Below are 17,245 nucleotides of genomic sequence, written 5' to 3' on the forward strand. Positions count from 1 at the left end.
GTCCTTGGGCTGCTGCCTAGAGGCAAATACCAACAAAACCAGAATGGTAAAATGAGGAGTGGAATTATCTGAGGCGGAGGAAGTGCCTTTTCTATCCATTATATATCAATAAATCATAGCCAACAGCTATTTTTTTTTATGTAGAAACCCTAGAAATAGTTTGTCTAGAACAGCTTCTAACTTTTAATTGTATCCCAATATATTCGTTTCATAAACGTTGAATATTCATTGCTAGACATTAATAAGAAGGCCTCTAATGATGACTTCGTAAGTACCACATAATTACTCCTCCGACTGCCTGAGTAAATCTTGAATTGTACTTCATTTATGGGTTTTTATGACATGTAAAATTCAAGCATGAGACAGTGAACTTTCACAATCTAATGAAATCATTAGCTGGGAAGCAGTCAAGTGTAGAAAAATCAAGTGTCTACAAGAATATAAAATTGAAATTAGCACTTAAAGTCTCCAGACTTTCCATTCTTTGAACTTACATTTGATGAGATAATGAAGCAAAGTTGTAATTAGATATCATCGCCATTCTCTTTTCTTAATGATAGGTTTCTTGGATAAATAAATTTAATAGCCAGTCCAAAAGATCTCAATGAATGAATGATTACACAATTAGAGTTTTTGGTTTGAATTTTTCCTTTTATTTAAAATAGATTTTTCCCCCTCACATAATATACACTGATTATGGGTTCCCCTTCTCCTGCTCCTCCCAGTTTCTTCCCACCTCCCTCCCATCCCGATCCGCCCCCTTTATTTCTCTAATTAGCAAACAAACAGGCTTCTGAGGAATAATAATAAAATATAATATAAAGATAAAACAAAAACACATTAGAACAGGCCAAAGCAACAACAGAAGAAGAGAGCCCAAGAAGATGCTTGGGAAACAGATATAGATGTAGAGACCCACTCATTCACACACTCAGGAACCTCATACAAACACTAAACTTGAAGCCATACTATGTACAAAAAGGCCCTGTAAGGCAAAACAACACAAATAAGAATAAAAAGTAAGATGGGGGTGGGGGAAGCCTTGACAATATTATGAGACAAGGAATCTCCAAAGATGCCATTGAGTTCATTTTCTGTTGGTCGTTTACTGCTGGCCATGCAGCCTACCTTTAAGAGGAGTTCATTTCCCCAGGGAGACTCCCTTGGAGAAAACCCCTTTTTCATTTGCAAGTGGTTGTCAATTAAAGACACTTCTGGGTTAGGGATTGGGGGCAAGCATGTCCATTTCCCTTTCAACGGTGATTTCACTTCCATTATTGTTGGGGTTTTTGTTTTGTTTGTTGTTGTTGTTTTTCTTTTTTAACAGACACATAAAAAAGTACCATAAAGCAGCCTTAGAGTGAGAAGCTATCAACAAAAACCAGTCCTGCAGCTTTGAAACTGTGGGCATCTTTTGCTTTAGAAATCTAGAGTATTGGGACAAACAAGCAATCTTCTAAGAATTACTTCGGACAGAGCCTTTAGCTTGACAAATCGCCAAAGGTTTTCACTCTGAGCTTGTAGAGGATGCTGACACAGCTCCTGCTGGCAAAGTCCCTGAGCTCTCTCTAGAGAAAGCACACACTTCACAGCGAGGGTGTATGTGGGGAGATGATTCATAGGAAAGGTGCTTGCTGGCTAAGTATGAGAACCAGAACCCATTTGAAAAACTCTGGTGGATAGTGTCTGCCTATAATCCCAGCACTGGAAACAGGTAGATTTCTGAAAGTTCCTTGCCAGCCACCCTGCCATAATTCCAGGAACATCAGGTTTCAGTGGGAGGCCCTGTCTCAGAGGACAAGGTAGATGGGTCCTGAAAAATGACACAGGATTGGCCTCCTCATATGTGCACTCACTCATAAATTGTTTTAGCACAATATGCAGTGTATGCTAGCACTTTCTCCTTTAGCAGAAATCACAGCAGATTTCTGTATTTCAAAACAGAACAATGTATTCTGATAATATTTGTATTTTCATCACCAAACACTACATTCTTCCTGTTTTAGCTTGCTTTCGATTGCTTTGATGAGTATCATGGCCAAAAAGCAATTTAGATAGGAAAGGGTTTATTTCATCTGACAGCTCCCAGATCATGCCCTATCACTGAAGGGGGATGTATAGGCCAGAAATCGAGGAAGGAACCTGGAGGCAGGAACTGAACCATGGAGAGATGCTGCTTACTGGCTCCCTGCCCAGGGCTTTCTCATACAATGCAGGCCCACGACCCAGAGGGGAACCGCCTCAGTAGCCTGCGTTCTCCCATGTCAATCATTAATAAGAAGATACCTACAGATTTGCCTTCCTGCCAATCTGATGAAGATATTGTCTCAATTAAAGTTCTGTCTTACCAGATGAATTTAGCTTGTATCAAGTTGACAAAACAAACATCAACAAAAACAAAACAATCATACCCCAAAGTGAAAATGTTGATACATTAGTAGACAAGCTTTGTCTAACTGATCTATAATGCAATCCCCCTACAGTTTTAATTGAAACAATCACCTTCTGATTAGTCTTTATATTCTAAAAAGAACGCTTCTTCAAGCACGGGTTATTTTGTTCCACAAGATTTTCAGAAGGAATACCGTAAAAGTAAAACATGAATCAGATTTAAAAAAAAAAAAAAAAAAAAAAACCTGGCATTAGTTTTACCCTTAAGCCACAGATATTTTAATTGGCTTATATTTAATCTGATGCTGACACGAGGAAACAGTGTTCAGTGAAATGAAAGCACAGAGGGGAAATTAATTTACCTTTTTGGGAGTTTGTTTACAGACAACATTACAGATAGCAAAGCCAGCAAATGTGTTGAACTCTTGAGTTGTTAAATAGAAATATTTATAATCTGAATTTTGTTTTCTTGAGAAAGCAATTTTAAACTAGTCAGAGCAAAGTGGCCATCTGGTGATGGAAAAGACACTACTTTGTAAGAAGACCCCAGGGAGGCTGCAGGGGTGCACCAGCTGGAGCAGAGATCACCAGCCCCGAGGGCTGGGGAGGATCTGGGGGGCAGGGCGTCTTGTGACATTGCTGCTCCATGCCGTGGTGGGAATCAAAACCAGTTAATACTACTGTCTCTGAGACTCTAAATGCCAAAAACTTACACCGTGAAAATGCCTGGACCAAGTCCCCACCGGCTTGCCCACAAACTGTTGCTCAGTCTTCGGAAGCAAACAAGGCGGAAAGCTATACCAAAACCTAAGAAAACTACCACCGGGCTCCTATGGCTCCCCTAAGAGCACTAGCAAGGGATGAGGGGGTAGGGTCTTGGGGGTGGGGGTGGCAAGTGTCTTCCCTGCCTATGTTGATTGGTTGGAGGTTACCACCACGTGATACAGACAAGGCTAGGCGACTGGTTCCCCGCCCTCTTCATCCCCTTCCTGACCCAGAGGTCAGGGGAGGTGGAGTGCCGGTTTCCTAGGCAACCGCAGTGGGCGGTCAGTACACAGCAGGCCCGGGGCTGGGAAACGTGTGGTGTCAGCTGCACACAAGGATTGGGAGGTCGGAGTGCACTCTGACCTGTCTCGGACAGCCCCGTAAACCATTCTCTCTCTGGAATAAGGTGGGTACCCGTCTGCCGGTGGCCTCCAGGTGTCCCTCCCTTGTAGGAAAGACTAGGGAGTTCCCTTTACTCAAATGAGAAGAAATCTACCAGCATCACACAGGTCAAGGGACCTAGGTAATGGTGCAATGGAGATTATAATAGTATTGTGATAATAGTTATAATAATAAAGGAATAATAATAATTTAGAGCTCTGAGGACCCCAGCAAAAGGAAAAGTGTGCCACAGCCTCAGGTGGGCACTGGGCTAGAAGTCTCGGGTGCTCACTGGCCAACCCGATACCTATCATCTAGAGAGAGAAGGGCATTTACACAGGCCGTCAGTGAGAACTGTCAGATCCTCGTACCCCTTTAAACTCAGTCTAGAAAATAGCTGGACCATATAGGGCTTCTGCTCTGTAGAAAAGTGTAGTTTCCTTACCCAGCTCTTCTGACAGACAAAATAGTTCTTTACAGACCAGTTAGTGCCGTGTTCAGAACTGTCATGCAGAACTATGTTCAATATTATAATGAATAGGATCTGTGGTTTAACAGTTAATTCGAACCATTTGGTAAATTACATTGAACAACCACCATGGGTCAGACGTAGTTCCTGCCCTCGGTGAGCATCTTGGGAGAAAAGACGTACAAGTATCACAATACATGTGACAGACAGTGCTATCCAGAGGGTACGTGCTAGCCTAATCCAACCTCATGAAAGAGAAAGTTTCCAGTCAGACCAGAGAAAACGCAAGTCTTCCGAGAAGACTCAGTGTAATCTTAAGGGTGCGTGGAGTATGAAGTCAAGGAGATAAGACATTTCAAGGACATACAGAGACTTATGCTGAAACAGCCACATCAGCCATCACAGGTCTAGAGTCCTGGAATGTTGTGTTGTTATTTTGGTTGACTAGGAGTTTGAGAGAATGGTATGAATCTGAACACGGTAACCATGAACACCACCCAAGAGGAATAGCATAAACAAATGTGCACTTCAGGAGTCTGGCTGCCCAGTGACATACAGAATGGAAAAGGTGGAAGTCAGAGAGCAGGAAGGACATCCAGAGAAGGGGACATGGTGCCCGAGAATGGAGAGACTGTGACAACCCTGGTAGACTTAATGATAATGCACGTGAAAAAGGACTTGATGAACCTGGGAAACACATGGGGATAAGTCTCAGGTTTCCAACGTGGATGGAGGAGTCATAGTGGCATCCTTTATCACAACAAAACATTCAAGTTGGGAACACATTGGCTGAGAAACATGAGCTCAGTTTGGTACATACTGAATTTGTGATGCGTGTGACTCATCTGCAGGGAGTTTTCCACATGGACTTTTGGACTTTCTGTGCAAGAGAGAGGAAAATAAAGATGATCAACTTTGACAAAGAAGGAGGCTATTTGTGCAGAAGAACAAACAGGGGGCTAGGGAGACAGTTTAGACAGTAAAGTGTTTGTCTTGAAGGCAAGAAGACCTGGGTTCCATTCCAGGACCCATGTAAATAAAGCATTGCATTTAATTCCAATGATGGGGAAACAAGCCAATTCCTGGGGCTCCCTGGTCAGCTAACCTAGCCTAACAGGCAAGTTCCTATCAAAAAGAGAGACACTCTCAAAAGAAAGTCAAGGTGGGTGGCACCTGAGGGATGGCTCGTGTGGTTGTCCTCTGGCCTCCACACTTAAAAAGCATACACCACCATTTATACTGTGTGTGCATACACAGAGCAGGAGGGCAGGAGGGGGGTATAGAGAGAAACCAAGGAGACTGAGAGTCATCAACTTTGTAGTGTTATAGCATTGCTCAATGTCATGTCAAAGTCAAGTTCAGAGCTGAAACACCCACTTTCTTTGACAACCTAAAGGTTGTTGTTTAGCTGTATGTAGAAGCTGTGGTGGCTTGAAGGGTTTTCTTTCACATTACAGTGGGCTGGTGGCTGAATGGAGTGAATGGTTGCTATTGATTTTCTAGAGAGTTCCTCATGAAACGTCAAAAATAGCTCTTCATTAAAAAAAAAAAAAGCAAGATAGAAAGGATTTTTCTAAATAAGAGGAGCTGGTAGTCGTGCTCAGGGGAAAGGAGGCCTTATGGACAGAAAGATGAAGGACTGACTGAGCAATGCCCTAACAGAGGTAGAAAAGGACTGATCAGTGCACATTCATTTCTGACAAAATGAAGATTATTATTTATTCATTTATTGTATGTGGTGCCTGTGCGCATGTATAGGGATGTGAATACCCATATAAAGGTGTGTAGAACTTGGAGACAGCTGATACGGAGTGTCTTCCTCAATTGCTTTGCAACTTATTTTGGGCAAACCTGGAGCTTACCAATCCAGCCTCATTGTCTGACCTGCAAGCCTGCCCCACCCCCACTCCTCTACCATACAATTTCTTTGGTTTTTTCTGTCTCTACACCCAGATGGGATGTCCGGCTTTCTCATGGGTGCTGGGAATCCAAATTCAGGAACTCATGCTTGCACAGCAAATACAAGCACTACCCACCAAGCCACTCCCCCAAAAAAGAGTATTTCCACTGAGCCAAAAGTCCTAAGGGAAAGAACGCATCTTTAAGGAGAAAGGAAATTGAAGGGAGTACATCTGAAGACAGCCCTGTTTTCTGTAACGATGCAGACAAAGACAAGTTCATCTGGTAAGAGATGAAGGAAGGATGAAAGCGGAGAGAGAAGAAAGAAGGCGGAGAAGGGAAAAGCTCGAAAGGCATGGTGAACATTAGAAATGCTGTCACGAATCCTAGGATTTTGTCTTTAATCCTCCTCATAGGGAAGGAAGCTAATGAGGAACACAGAAACGGTCCTGTCTGTAACTAGGGCATAGCTTCTCGTAGCTCACACATAGTTGGGGTTTTCAATTAATTTTGTCTTGTCAGTTAACTACTGAGTTAGAATGGGATTATTTTGCCCAAATCGGGGCACGGATGAAGACAGAATAATGTGAAATTGAGAGAGAATTCACATGTTTGTATACCCAGAAATGTGGTCTTCATATATATATATATATATATATATATATATATATATATATATATATGTATATTTTTTTAATTTATTTTTTACATTCTAATCCCAGTTTCCCCTCTCTCCTCTCCTCCTGACCCCTCCACCCCCTCCTCCCATCTGCTCCATGGAGAGGGTAAGTCCTCCCCTAGGAAGTCTGCCAAGTCTGTCCCATGTCTAGTTGAGGCAGGACCAAGGCACCACTACACCCACCCCCACACCCATGTCTAGGCTGGGCAAGGTATCTCTCCATATAGAATGGGCTATATGGAGAATCTCTCCATATAGTGCTAGATCTTGGACCCACTGTCAATGGCCTCATATATTGTCTCAGTCACACCACTGTCACCTATATTAAAGGAGTCTAGTTCTATCTTATGCAGGTTCCCCACTTTTCAGAGCTGAGTCAGTGATCTCTCACTAGCTTGGGTCAGCTGATTCTGTGGGTTTCCCCATCATGGTCTTGACTCCTTTGTTCATATTGTTGCTCCTCCCTCTCTTTGATTGGACTCTAGGATGTTGGCCTAATGTTTAGTTATGGGATTCTGCATCTGCTTCCATCTGTTTCTGGAAGAGGGTTCAAGCCTCTGTGGGGTTAGATATTAGTCTGGGTATCTTTTGCTTTTGCTTTATGTCTGGTATCTACTTATGTGTGAATACATACTATATTTGTCTTTCTGGTTTTGGATGATCTCATTTAGGATTTTTTCCTAGTTCTGTCTATTTGCCTGTGAATTTTAGGATGTCATTGTTTCTTACCACTGAGTAGTACTCCATTGTGTAAATATACCACATCTTCTTTATCCATTCTTCAGTTAAGGGGCATCTAGGCTGTTTCCAAGATCTGGCTATTACAATGTTTCTATAAACATAGTTGAGCAAATGTCATTGTAGTGTGAATGTGCCTCCTTTGGGCACATGCCCAACAGTGGTATTGCAGAGTCTTGAGGTAGGTTGATCCTGAATTTTCTGAGAAATCACCATACTGATTTCCACAGCAACTGTACAAGTTTGTACTCCCACCCGCAATGGAGAAGTATTCCCCTTTCTCCACATCCTCTCCAGTATAAGCTATCATTGGAGTTTTTGATCATGGCCATTCTGATTGGTGTAAGATGGAATCTCAGGGTGGTTTTTATTTGCATTTCATCCATGATTAAGGATGTTGCACATTTCCTTAAGTGTTTTTCTGCTATTTGAAATTGTTCTGTTGAGAATTTTCTATTTAGATTTGTACCCCATTTTTAAAATGGGATTATTTGGTTGTTTGATTTCTAGTTTCTTGAGTTCTTTGTATATTTTGGAAATCAGCCCTCTGTAGGGAGCCATTTTGTCTTCTTGATGTTCTTTAGTTTATAGAAGCTTCTCAGTTTCAGGAGGTCCCATTTATTAATTGTTGCTCTCAGAGTCTGTGCTACTAGTATTCTATTTAGGAAGTGGTCTCCTATGCCTATGTGTTCAAATGTATTTCCCACTTTCTCTTCTATGAGGCTCAGTGTGGATGGATTTATATTGAGGTCTTTGATCCATTTCGACTTGAGTTTTGTGCATGGTGAAAGTTATGGATCTATTTGCATTATTCTACATGTTAACAGCCAGTCATATCAGCACCATTTGTTGAACATATTTTCTTTTTTCCATTTTATACTTTTGGCTTCTTTGTCAAAAATTAGGTGTGTGGGTTGATATCAGGGTCTTCAATTCAATTCCATTGGTCCACCTATCTGTTTTTATGCCTCTACCAAGCTGTTTTCACTTCTGTAGCTCTATAGTAGAGCTTGAAGTCAGGCACGGTGATGACCCCCAGATGATCCTTTAATGTATAGGATTGTTTTGGCTATGCTATCCTGTTTTTTGTTTTTGTTTTGTTTTGTTTTCCATATGAAGTATTGCTCTTTCAAGGTATGTGAAGAAATCTGATGGGGATTGCATTGAATCTGTAGATTGCTTTTGGCAAGATTGCTATTTTTACTATGTTGATCCTACCTATCCAAGAGCTTGGGTTATCTTTCTTTTTTCTGATATCTTCTTTAATTTCTTTAAAGATTTGAAGTTCTTGTCATACAGGTCTTTTGCTTGTTTGGTTAGAGTTATTTGTGGCTACTATGAAAGGTGATATTTCTCTGATTTTCTTCTTAGCCTGTTTGCCACCTGTATACAGAAGGGCTACTGATTTTTTTTTTTTTTAATCTTGCATCCTGCAACATCACTGAAGGTTTTTATCAGTTGTAGGAATTCTCTGGTAGAATTTTTGGGGTCACTTATGTATACAACATCATCAGCAAATAGTGATAGTTTGACTTCTTTCCCAATTTGCATCCCTTTGGTCTCATTTTTGTTGTTTTATTGCTATAGCTAGAACTTCAAGCACTGTGTTGAATAGACATAGAGTGGACAGCCTTGCTTTGTTCCTGATTTTAGTGGGAAAATCTGAAAGGCTTTTTCAGCACCTAGTGAGATTATCTTGTGGTTTTTCTTTTTCAGTTTGTTTATATGGTGGATTACATTGATGGATTTTCATATGTTGAACCATCCTGCATCCCCGGGATGAAGCCTGCTTGATCATGGTGGATGATTTTTTCTGATGTGTTCTTGAATTCAATTTGCCAGTATTTTATTAAGTTTTTTGCATTTATTTTCATGAGGAAAATTGGTCTGTAGTTCTTTTTCTTAATTGTCTTGGTGTGGTTTTGGTATTGATGTAATTGTAGCCTCATAAAAAGAGTTTGGTAATGTTCCTTCTGTTTCTATTGTGTGGAATAATTTGAAAAGTATTGGTATTAGATCTTTGAACATCTGGTAGAATTCTGCACTGAATCCATCTGGGCCTGGGCTTTTTTTTTTTTTTTTTTTTTTTTTTTTTTTTTTGATTGGGAGACTATTGATAACTGTTTCTATTTCCTTAGGGATTATAGGTGTATTAAGTTGTTTATCTGTTCTTGATTTAATTTTGGTATGTGATAATGTAGCCTTCTTGACTAAATGCAGAGATAAACTTTGTTTAGAGAAAGATGTGGCACTGTGAAGGGAACACCCTCCTATATTAATTTTTGTAATGTACTATCAAATCAGAATTCCTGCTGGACTTTCAAAATTCTTTTTTTTAGGATTTAGTTTTTAATGTTAATCATGTGTGTGGGCATGTGCAAGGTGCACAGGTACTTACAGAGGCCAGAGCAATGGGATCTGTGGAACAGGGGTGGTTCTTAGCCCCGTGGTATGGGTGCTGGGAATGGAGCCTGGGCCTCTGGAAGAACAGCAAGTACCCTTAGCCTCCGAACCATCTCTCCCATCCCACAAGAGTTTCTTAAACAACAAGAAAAAAATCTTAAGATTTAGTCATAAAAAATGAATATGAAAGACTACCTAAGAAACATAAAAAATGAGAAGGGAAATGCATTAGTCCCTTTCTAATGCTATGATTAAAACTGATGGCTAAGGCAGCTATAGAAGTATAGAAGAAAGGGTTGCTTTGAACTTGTAGTCTCAGAGGCTTAAGAGTCTGTATTGGTCAGGGTTCTCTCTCTCTCTCTCTCTCTCTCTCTCTCTCTCTCTCTCTCTCTCTCTCTCTCTCTGTCTCTCTCTCTCTCTCTCTCTGTGTGTGTGTGTGTGTGTGTGTGTGTGTGTGTGTGTAAGGAAATTATTAGGATGACTACAGGCTGGGGGTATGGTATAGCTAGTCCAAGAATTGCTGTCTCTGACTGGAGACAAGTCTGAAAGTCTCAGATAGTCTTCAGTCTGTGTGGGAATCCTGATGATGTAGGGTTCTAATACCTACAAAGTCATGCAAAGTCACATCTCTGCAACAGGATAAATGGACTTGCCCGTGACAGGGAGGGAAAGCAGGCAAAAAACAAAAGCTTTTTATGTGGGCTTCCACCAGAAGGTGTGGCCTAGATTTAGGGTGGATCTTCCACCTCAAATGGTCTGATCAAAAAAAGGAATCCCTCACAGGTATGCCCAGATGCTTAGGTTTTTAGTAGAATCCAGATGTAGACACATTGACAACCAAGAGTAGCCATCACAGAGCAGATCACCTCACCCCTAAAGCGGTTATGTTCAGTGGAGGAGCCACAGGGGCCCTTTTCAATAGCGACACAGCTGATGCCACTCTGACACCCCAAAATCCAAGTCCTCAGACAGGACCAGTGAGGCATTGGGGGTGCTGGCCCTAAAATCCTCCTCTGACTGCAGGTCCTGTCAGTCTCTGTGGTCCATCACACCCATGTGCCTTGCTGTTCTGCACATTTCCCAAGCATATTCTCACACTGTTGGTCTGACGGCGGCTGTTCCCTCTGCCTGGAGGCATGTGATCCAAATACCTTCATGGCTTACCTTATGTATTTAGTTCTTTGCTCAAATTCCACATATCACAAGCTGGCTTCTCTTTCCCCTCCTCCGTCATCTTTCTTGTACCTGTTAGGTCCTTGATGTATAGGTTAGTTAGTGACTGGGTAAATGGCCGGGGTAATTTGCTGGTGGCGTTCTGCTCTATGGCACTAGCTAGGGTCCCTCCTCTCCTTCTTGGCTCAGTGCCATAATCCATTTCATGTTGCTGTAACAAAATGCCCAGAGCCAAATAGAAACAATAGACATTTGTTTTGTACAGTTTTGTGTGCTGGGAAGTCCAAGCTCAAGGTACCAGCATCGGGTATCTGGTGCACTCTTCACGTGGCAGAAGGTAGAAGAGGAAAAGGGGACCAGTCTGCCTCCATCAGGCTGTGATTAGGGCCCTGGGTCCTATCCTTGGGGAAGGAACCCTCTTGATCTCTTAAAGATCTTATCTCTTAATGACACTATGTGGGCAACACCTGAGCTTTGCACAGTCTTCATCCAAGCCACCACTTCGCCATGGTGGGACAGTGTCCCAAGTTCACAAAGCCCAGAGTGCAAACATAGACAGCTGTACGCTGCTGTAAACACCACTGCATGTGAATGCTCTGTAGCTTTTTCCTTTTATCAACGAACAGTTGCTGCTCTGAGTCTGAAAACAACTTAAAAAATATTTTTTAATAGCTTAGTAAAACTTCTCTTGGTGATGTTTTGAATTTTGGCGTGGTTTGTACAGATGACTTTTCTCCCAGTCTGATGCTGATTCATCGTCTTCTTCAGTCTTCCCAGTAGTCCATCTTTTCCCCAGCACAGGCGCACGTTTCTCTCACATATCTCTCATCTTAGTGTAGGCCTTCTTGTAATCAGGGAGCAAAGGTAGGTAAACACAGGAGTCAAATCCCCACTTGTTAAAAATCTTAATTTGGATAAGTTCTTGAACGTGGATAATTGAGTGAGGGGCCTTAATAAAATATAAGTGTAACTTTATTCATGTAAACATGTACAGATGTGACACAAGTTCTTCTCCAATACCTTTCTTTATCTGTGTCCCCAAAGCTCCTCTTTTGATTCCTGCCTCTTGCTCACCTGTGACGGTTCTGACACCATAGTTTTTTTCCTTATGAATTGATGTAGAAAACATGTGATCCTCAGAGCCAGGCATTGGTGTTGCTCCTGCTGTTAATGGCAGGCAGAGGCAGGTGGATCTCTGTGAGTTTGAGGCCAGCCTGGTCTACAGAGAGAATTCCAGGACAGGCTACAAAGCCACACAGGGCAACCCTGTCTCAGAAAAAAAAAAAAAAAAAAGCAAAACATATGATCATCATATGTGTACATTTTCTTTTGCTTCAAATTGTGTCTGTGAAAATGATAAAAACAGTTGTTTGTCATTTCACTCCTGTACATAAACCCAACAGAAGTGTTGAACTTTCCCCACAATGATAAAACACTTACATTATTGGCCTTCAATGAAAAACAGTCCAGATGTGTATCAACAGTACAATAAATTAAAATTTAGACACTCATACTCTAATAGTAAACACATTTTTGAAAGCAGCAACATTGTTTTCTTTCTTTTTCCTTTTTGCCTCTATCCTTATCTTACCTTTTAATCTATTCTCATCGGCTTTCATCTACACTCAGAGTAACTCATCCTAATGACTTAAAAAATGTTTTAATGCCACACTTTCTCTTCACATAATTGTAAGCCCCTAGGGCCACACTAATGGCCAGGCCCCTCCCCTGAGGACCTCTAACTGCCTGGTCCCACCCACAGAATACTCTAACTGCCCTACCGGCTGGACCCTGCCCCACCCCACAGAGTAAAAAGCCAATCTCTGGACATGAAATCCCACCAATCTCCACACTGGAAAGTTCCACCACCTTCTAAGAAACTAAGTTTCCTGTTTGAGTTTGCTGCTGTTTCTTGCCTGAGCAGAGTCAGCCACCCTCTTGGATTTTTCTCTCCCAATAAATCTCTTTTCCATCAGAGCTGTAATGCTTACAATAATCATGCATTTGCATACTTTTATTTACACATATACACTTCTAGGAGGGAGTTAGGGTGAATGAAATTGTATGTTCTCACATCTTGTCTTATCATTGATTTAAAAAAATCCCTCCACATTTTAGTAAATGCATTACATAATGAAAATATTTAAAATTATGAACATTTAAGTTGTATTAAAGCCAGTTAGCTGTTAATTGTGACTAAAGAGAAATCAGTGAACTCATTTTCATGAATATCTATTCCCATGCCATATAAGCCTTAATAATTCTTTAATATCTATTCTTATATTATAGAAATCACATAAACCTGTTATCTAATTTCATTTTCCAAGCATGAATGAAGCTCTTCAGATAGCACGTAGATAAAAAACTGTATCTATCCACATTCCAGGCATCCTTCTTTTGTAGCTTAGAGAATTGGGTTCATCTTGGGACACCACAGCCTGGGAAGGAAGTGTACAGTGTGTGTATGAGAAAGAATCCGGCGATGGTTCAGTCTCAGGGGGAGGTGAAAGGTGGCTTCTTCGAGTATTTTGAAGATTTATTGTTTAGAAGAAAACTATTTTTGTTTTGTTTGGACCAAACAAAATAGAGGTGTGTCGAGGCAGAATTAAAGGTTCAGAATACCAAAGAAGTTTGTAAATGGAAGTTTAGAGATGGAAGGGGGTCTACGTGGAGACCTGGGAGTGACTCTCCATGTGGACCACCCTGCAGTGTCAGAAGATGAAATCCTTGCTTCTGGTTTCATTAGAATGAGGCTTGTCATCCACTCCCATCACACAGTCCAAAGGTGATTTTGTTAAAGATGTAAATAATGGAAATCCCAACAGACATCCACGTGGACCACTGTGACTCTAGGACTAATGTCAACCTTTCATTTCCTTTACTAGATATATTAGTATGACCATTGTTTTTTAATGGAAGATGATTGAAAGTGAAAATTCAAATCGAACTGAAATCATTAAAGAACTGGTGAGTCTAAGGCCAATTTCTTTTCAATAATATTTGCAAGAAAGGAAGTAGAACATTACACTCCTTCATGGAGCTGTGAGGGCTAACAGGGAGGGCTCTCCTGCTCTCGTATGACTTTTGGAAGCACAGAAGTCATGTCATGTATGTGACCCCACTCTCCCTTTCATGGGAGTACAAGAATGGTGTCAGTTCAATGGACAGTTTATAGCTTGTGATGTCATAAGGCAAAATTTTAACAGTTTGGAACAGATAATTGCAGTTCTTTCTTTTACAACAGTGTTTGTGCAATGGTTTATCTTATGAGATGGTTGGACAAGAAGGATCAGAAACTTCCAAACTGGAGATGTTTTTCTCAGGGTATCCCCGTATAGTTGGATTATCATTGTTTCCTAACTTATCGAGTCTTACAATTGTTGCTCAAGATATAAAGGAAATTTCAGGGTTGGAGACGTGTTTACAACTTAAAGAACTTTGGATTGCTGAATGCTGCATAGAGGTAAGTTTAAACAGACAAATGATGAGGTGCATCTAATCCTGAATTCTTGATTTTGGAAAAAATTCGCTAAAATATATGCAGTATGTGTGGTTCAAAATTGATGTGGGCAAAGATAAAAATGTGTACAAAGTGATATGTAAAATAAGAAAAAATGTAAAAAAATTTTTTTAAAAATGTGTACAAAGTGAAAGTAGGAATAAGGAATCAAAACATAAGTATATTATTTTTTTGTTTAAACATATCAGATCAGATCATAGCCAGTATTGCTTACTAGTAAAATTGGTGCAATTAGGCACTGAATGGTTAGATGTGTGTTTTAGAAAACAGCATTGCAAAATGTATCACGAGCAGTAGAAATGTACACACCTTTTAACCTGGAAATCTTTATATTAGAGTGAGATACATATATATATATATGTATATATATGTATAAATATATATATATAGTTATATATATATATAGTGCTTTATATTAGAGAAGTAATTCAGCACCAGAGAACAGTTATATGCATGAAAGTATTTATTAGAGTATTTTAATAATAGATAAAATTATCAAATGTGAATATTCTGCACAGATGGTAATCTTAAAGAATTTCATAAAATATTTTGTAATTATCAAATTACTTTAAAAAAATTAGATGGTTTTGAGCAAAAAGAAAGCTACCAATAAATTCATATATATGTATATGTGTGTGTGTGATTTTGTTAATATAAAGCTGATATAGTTGACTGAAATTTGAAGAAAATGTACAAAGTTAAATATAGTTGTATATAGAAAGCATATGTTTGCTTTAAATTTTTAATTAATCTTCTTGGATGTTGATATTGCAATAAAGTGATATTTAAAAGAAAAAGACTTAGAAACTTTATTTGATGAGTTAATGACAAATAACACTCTTTAATCTCCTTTTCAACAGAAAATTGAAGGCCTTCAAGAATGTAGAAATTTGGAAAAATTATATTTATATTACAATAAAATTTCCAAAATACAAAATTTAGAGAAATTAATAAGACTGGAAGTTCTTTGGCTGAACCACAACATGATAAGAAATATTGAGGTGAGGTAATTTTGATAATTTGCATGTAAGGCCAGTTTACTGTTACGGCATTTAAGCAACAGTGTCTAAGATCATAGCACTAAAGTCCAAGATTATTTATGAATAGTGTAGTTATTGTTCTCAAAAAGAGCTGAGGTGGGGCTTGAGAGAGATGGCCCAGTGGTTAAGAGCAACATCTGTTCTCCCAGAACACCTGGGTTCCATTCCCAGGATCCACATGGCAGTTTACAAATGTCTGTAACCCCAATTCCAGGGGACCAAACACCGTCTGCTGTTTTCTGTGGGCACCAGGCACACATGGTGCACAGACATACATGCAGGCAAAACACTCATGCACAATGTTTTTTTAATAAGTAAAAAGAAGAACTAACACATAGATCGCATTTTGTAAGGAATCACTGTCTCTCTATTGCTCACAAGGTGATATTTGGAATTAGAAGGTTTTCAAACGGGGGGTTTAGAGAATCTGTGTGACTTGCCTGAATTAGAAACATGCTGAGAGAAATGGCATTTCCCCACTCACTTCACTGTTCTTCCCTGCACTGCCTTAAAATTCTCTCCAGATTCCATTAAAATGAGAGGGGTGTGTGGCTTCATTGTACCCATTGTCCTCTGGGCCTGTGAAGCGCACAATATCTACTGTTAGAGCACCCGAGGAAATAACCAGGGTGATCACAGTTCATGATGTTTAAAATTACACGTTGTCTACACTTCCAGGGCTTACAGATGCTGAAGAATTTAAATGATCTCAACCTTGCAGGAAATCTGATAAGCAGCATTGGTGCGTACTGTTTCCTCTATAATCTGGGCTAATGCGTCTTAAAAGTGCATGCTTTGGGTTGTTTCTTTTAGACTTTATGTCATTGAGAAGCACTTTTACTTTTGCATACATTTTTATCTTAGGTGGTGGTTCTTTCAGTTGAGCTGTGAAGATCTTTAAAACAATTACTGCTTCTGACAGTTTCTCACAGTGTGTTTCACCTATAACTCACAAGTATGCCACGATAAATAATAAATGTAGAACGAGAATCATAATTATTTTTGTGATGTTGAGGATTGAACTCGGGGCCTTGGGCATGCTGGGCAAACACACAGCCTCTCAGATGTATCCTCATCCCTAATGTTTCTTTAATTTTGTTTTTAAATCGAAGGCCGGTGTCTTGATCCTAATGAACAACTAGAAAAACTAAACCTGTCTGGAAATCAAATTACTTCTTTCAAGGTACGTTCAACTAAACGATTGGTTTCTGTTTATCAACCTGATTTACAAACTCTGTAGGCCAGAAAATACACCAAACAATCCTCCTTCAAGGAGTAATTTCAATGAGTTAGTTACTTAGTGCTTCCTGATGCTGAAGGGCAGCAGTTCTCAACCTGTGGGTCGTGACCCCTTTGGGAGCCTCATATCAGACATATCAGTTATTTACATTACCATTCATAACAGTAGCAAAATTATGTATTAAGTAGCAATGAAATAATTTTATGGTTGGGGTTCCCACAACATGAGGAACTGTAGTAAAGGGTGGCAGTGTTAACAAAGTTGAGAACCACTGCTCCGGGGAGTTTGAGAGGCATCTGTTCAATTAGCCTTAATGACTGGATCCTTCTAGAATCAAAGAAATAACTATTTAGTCAGCTGGCAGGGTGCTACTTCCTCTTAGCTTTCTCCTAAGCTTTCTGGCTACATCTGTTTCGTTGGAGGTTCATCCTCCAATAACATCTGGAAAAGAGGACTGCCCCTTCTCAGCCCTGGGGTGTCTTCCTCATTTCTGTCTGTCGTTCACTCTCTAAATGATCTCACTGTGCCTTATGACTGTAAATACACC

General features: G+C 40.0%; 1 protein-coding gene across 1 annotated transcript in view; it reads left to right on the top strand.

Moving 5' to 3' along the window:
• Nucleotides 1-3,501: 3,501 nt before the first annotated feature.
• Lrrc9 (leucine rich repeat containing 9) overlaps nt 3,502-17,245 on the top strand; it is a 79,898-nt gene continuing 66,154 nt past the window's right edge. The window contains exons 1-6 of the mRNA XM_051195979.1: nt 3,502-3,562; nt 13,784-13,865; nt 14,143-14,361; nt 15,279-15,419; nt 16,137-16,200; nt 16,571-16,641. Coding sequence (XP_051051936.1) covers nt 13,818-13,865; nt 14,143-14,361; nt 15,279-15,419; nt 16,137-16,200; nt 16,571-16,641 — 543 coding nt within the window. The 5' untranslated portion in view covers nt 3,502-3,562; nt 13,784-13,817. The remainder of the gene's footprint in view (nt 3,563-13,783; nt 13,866-14,142; nt 14,362-15,278; nt 15,420-16,136; nt 16,201-16,570; nt 16,642-17,245) is intronic.

Source organism: Phodopus roborovskii, unplaced genomic scaffold (assembly GCF_943737965.1).
Source record: "Phodopus roborovskii unplaced genomic scaffold, PHOROB, whole genome shotgun sequence".
Taxonomy (NCBI): Eukaryota; Metazoa; Chordata; class Mammalia; order Rodentia; family Cricetidae; genus Phodopus; species Phodopus roborovskii.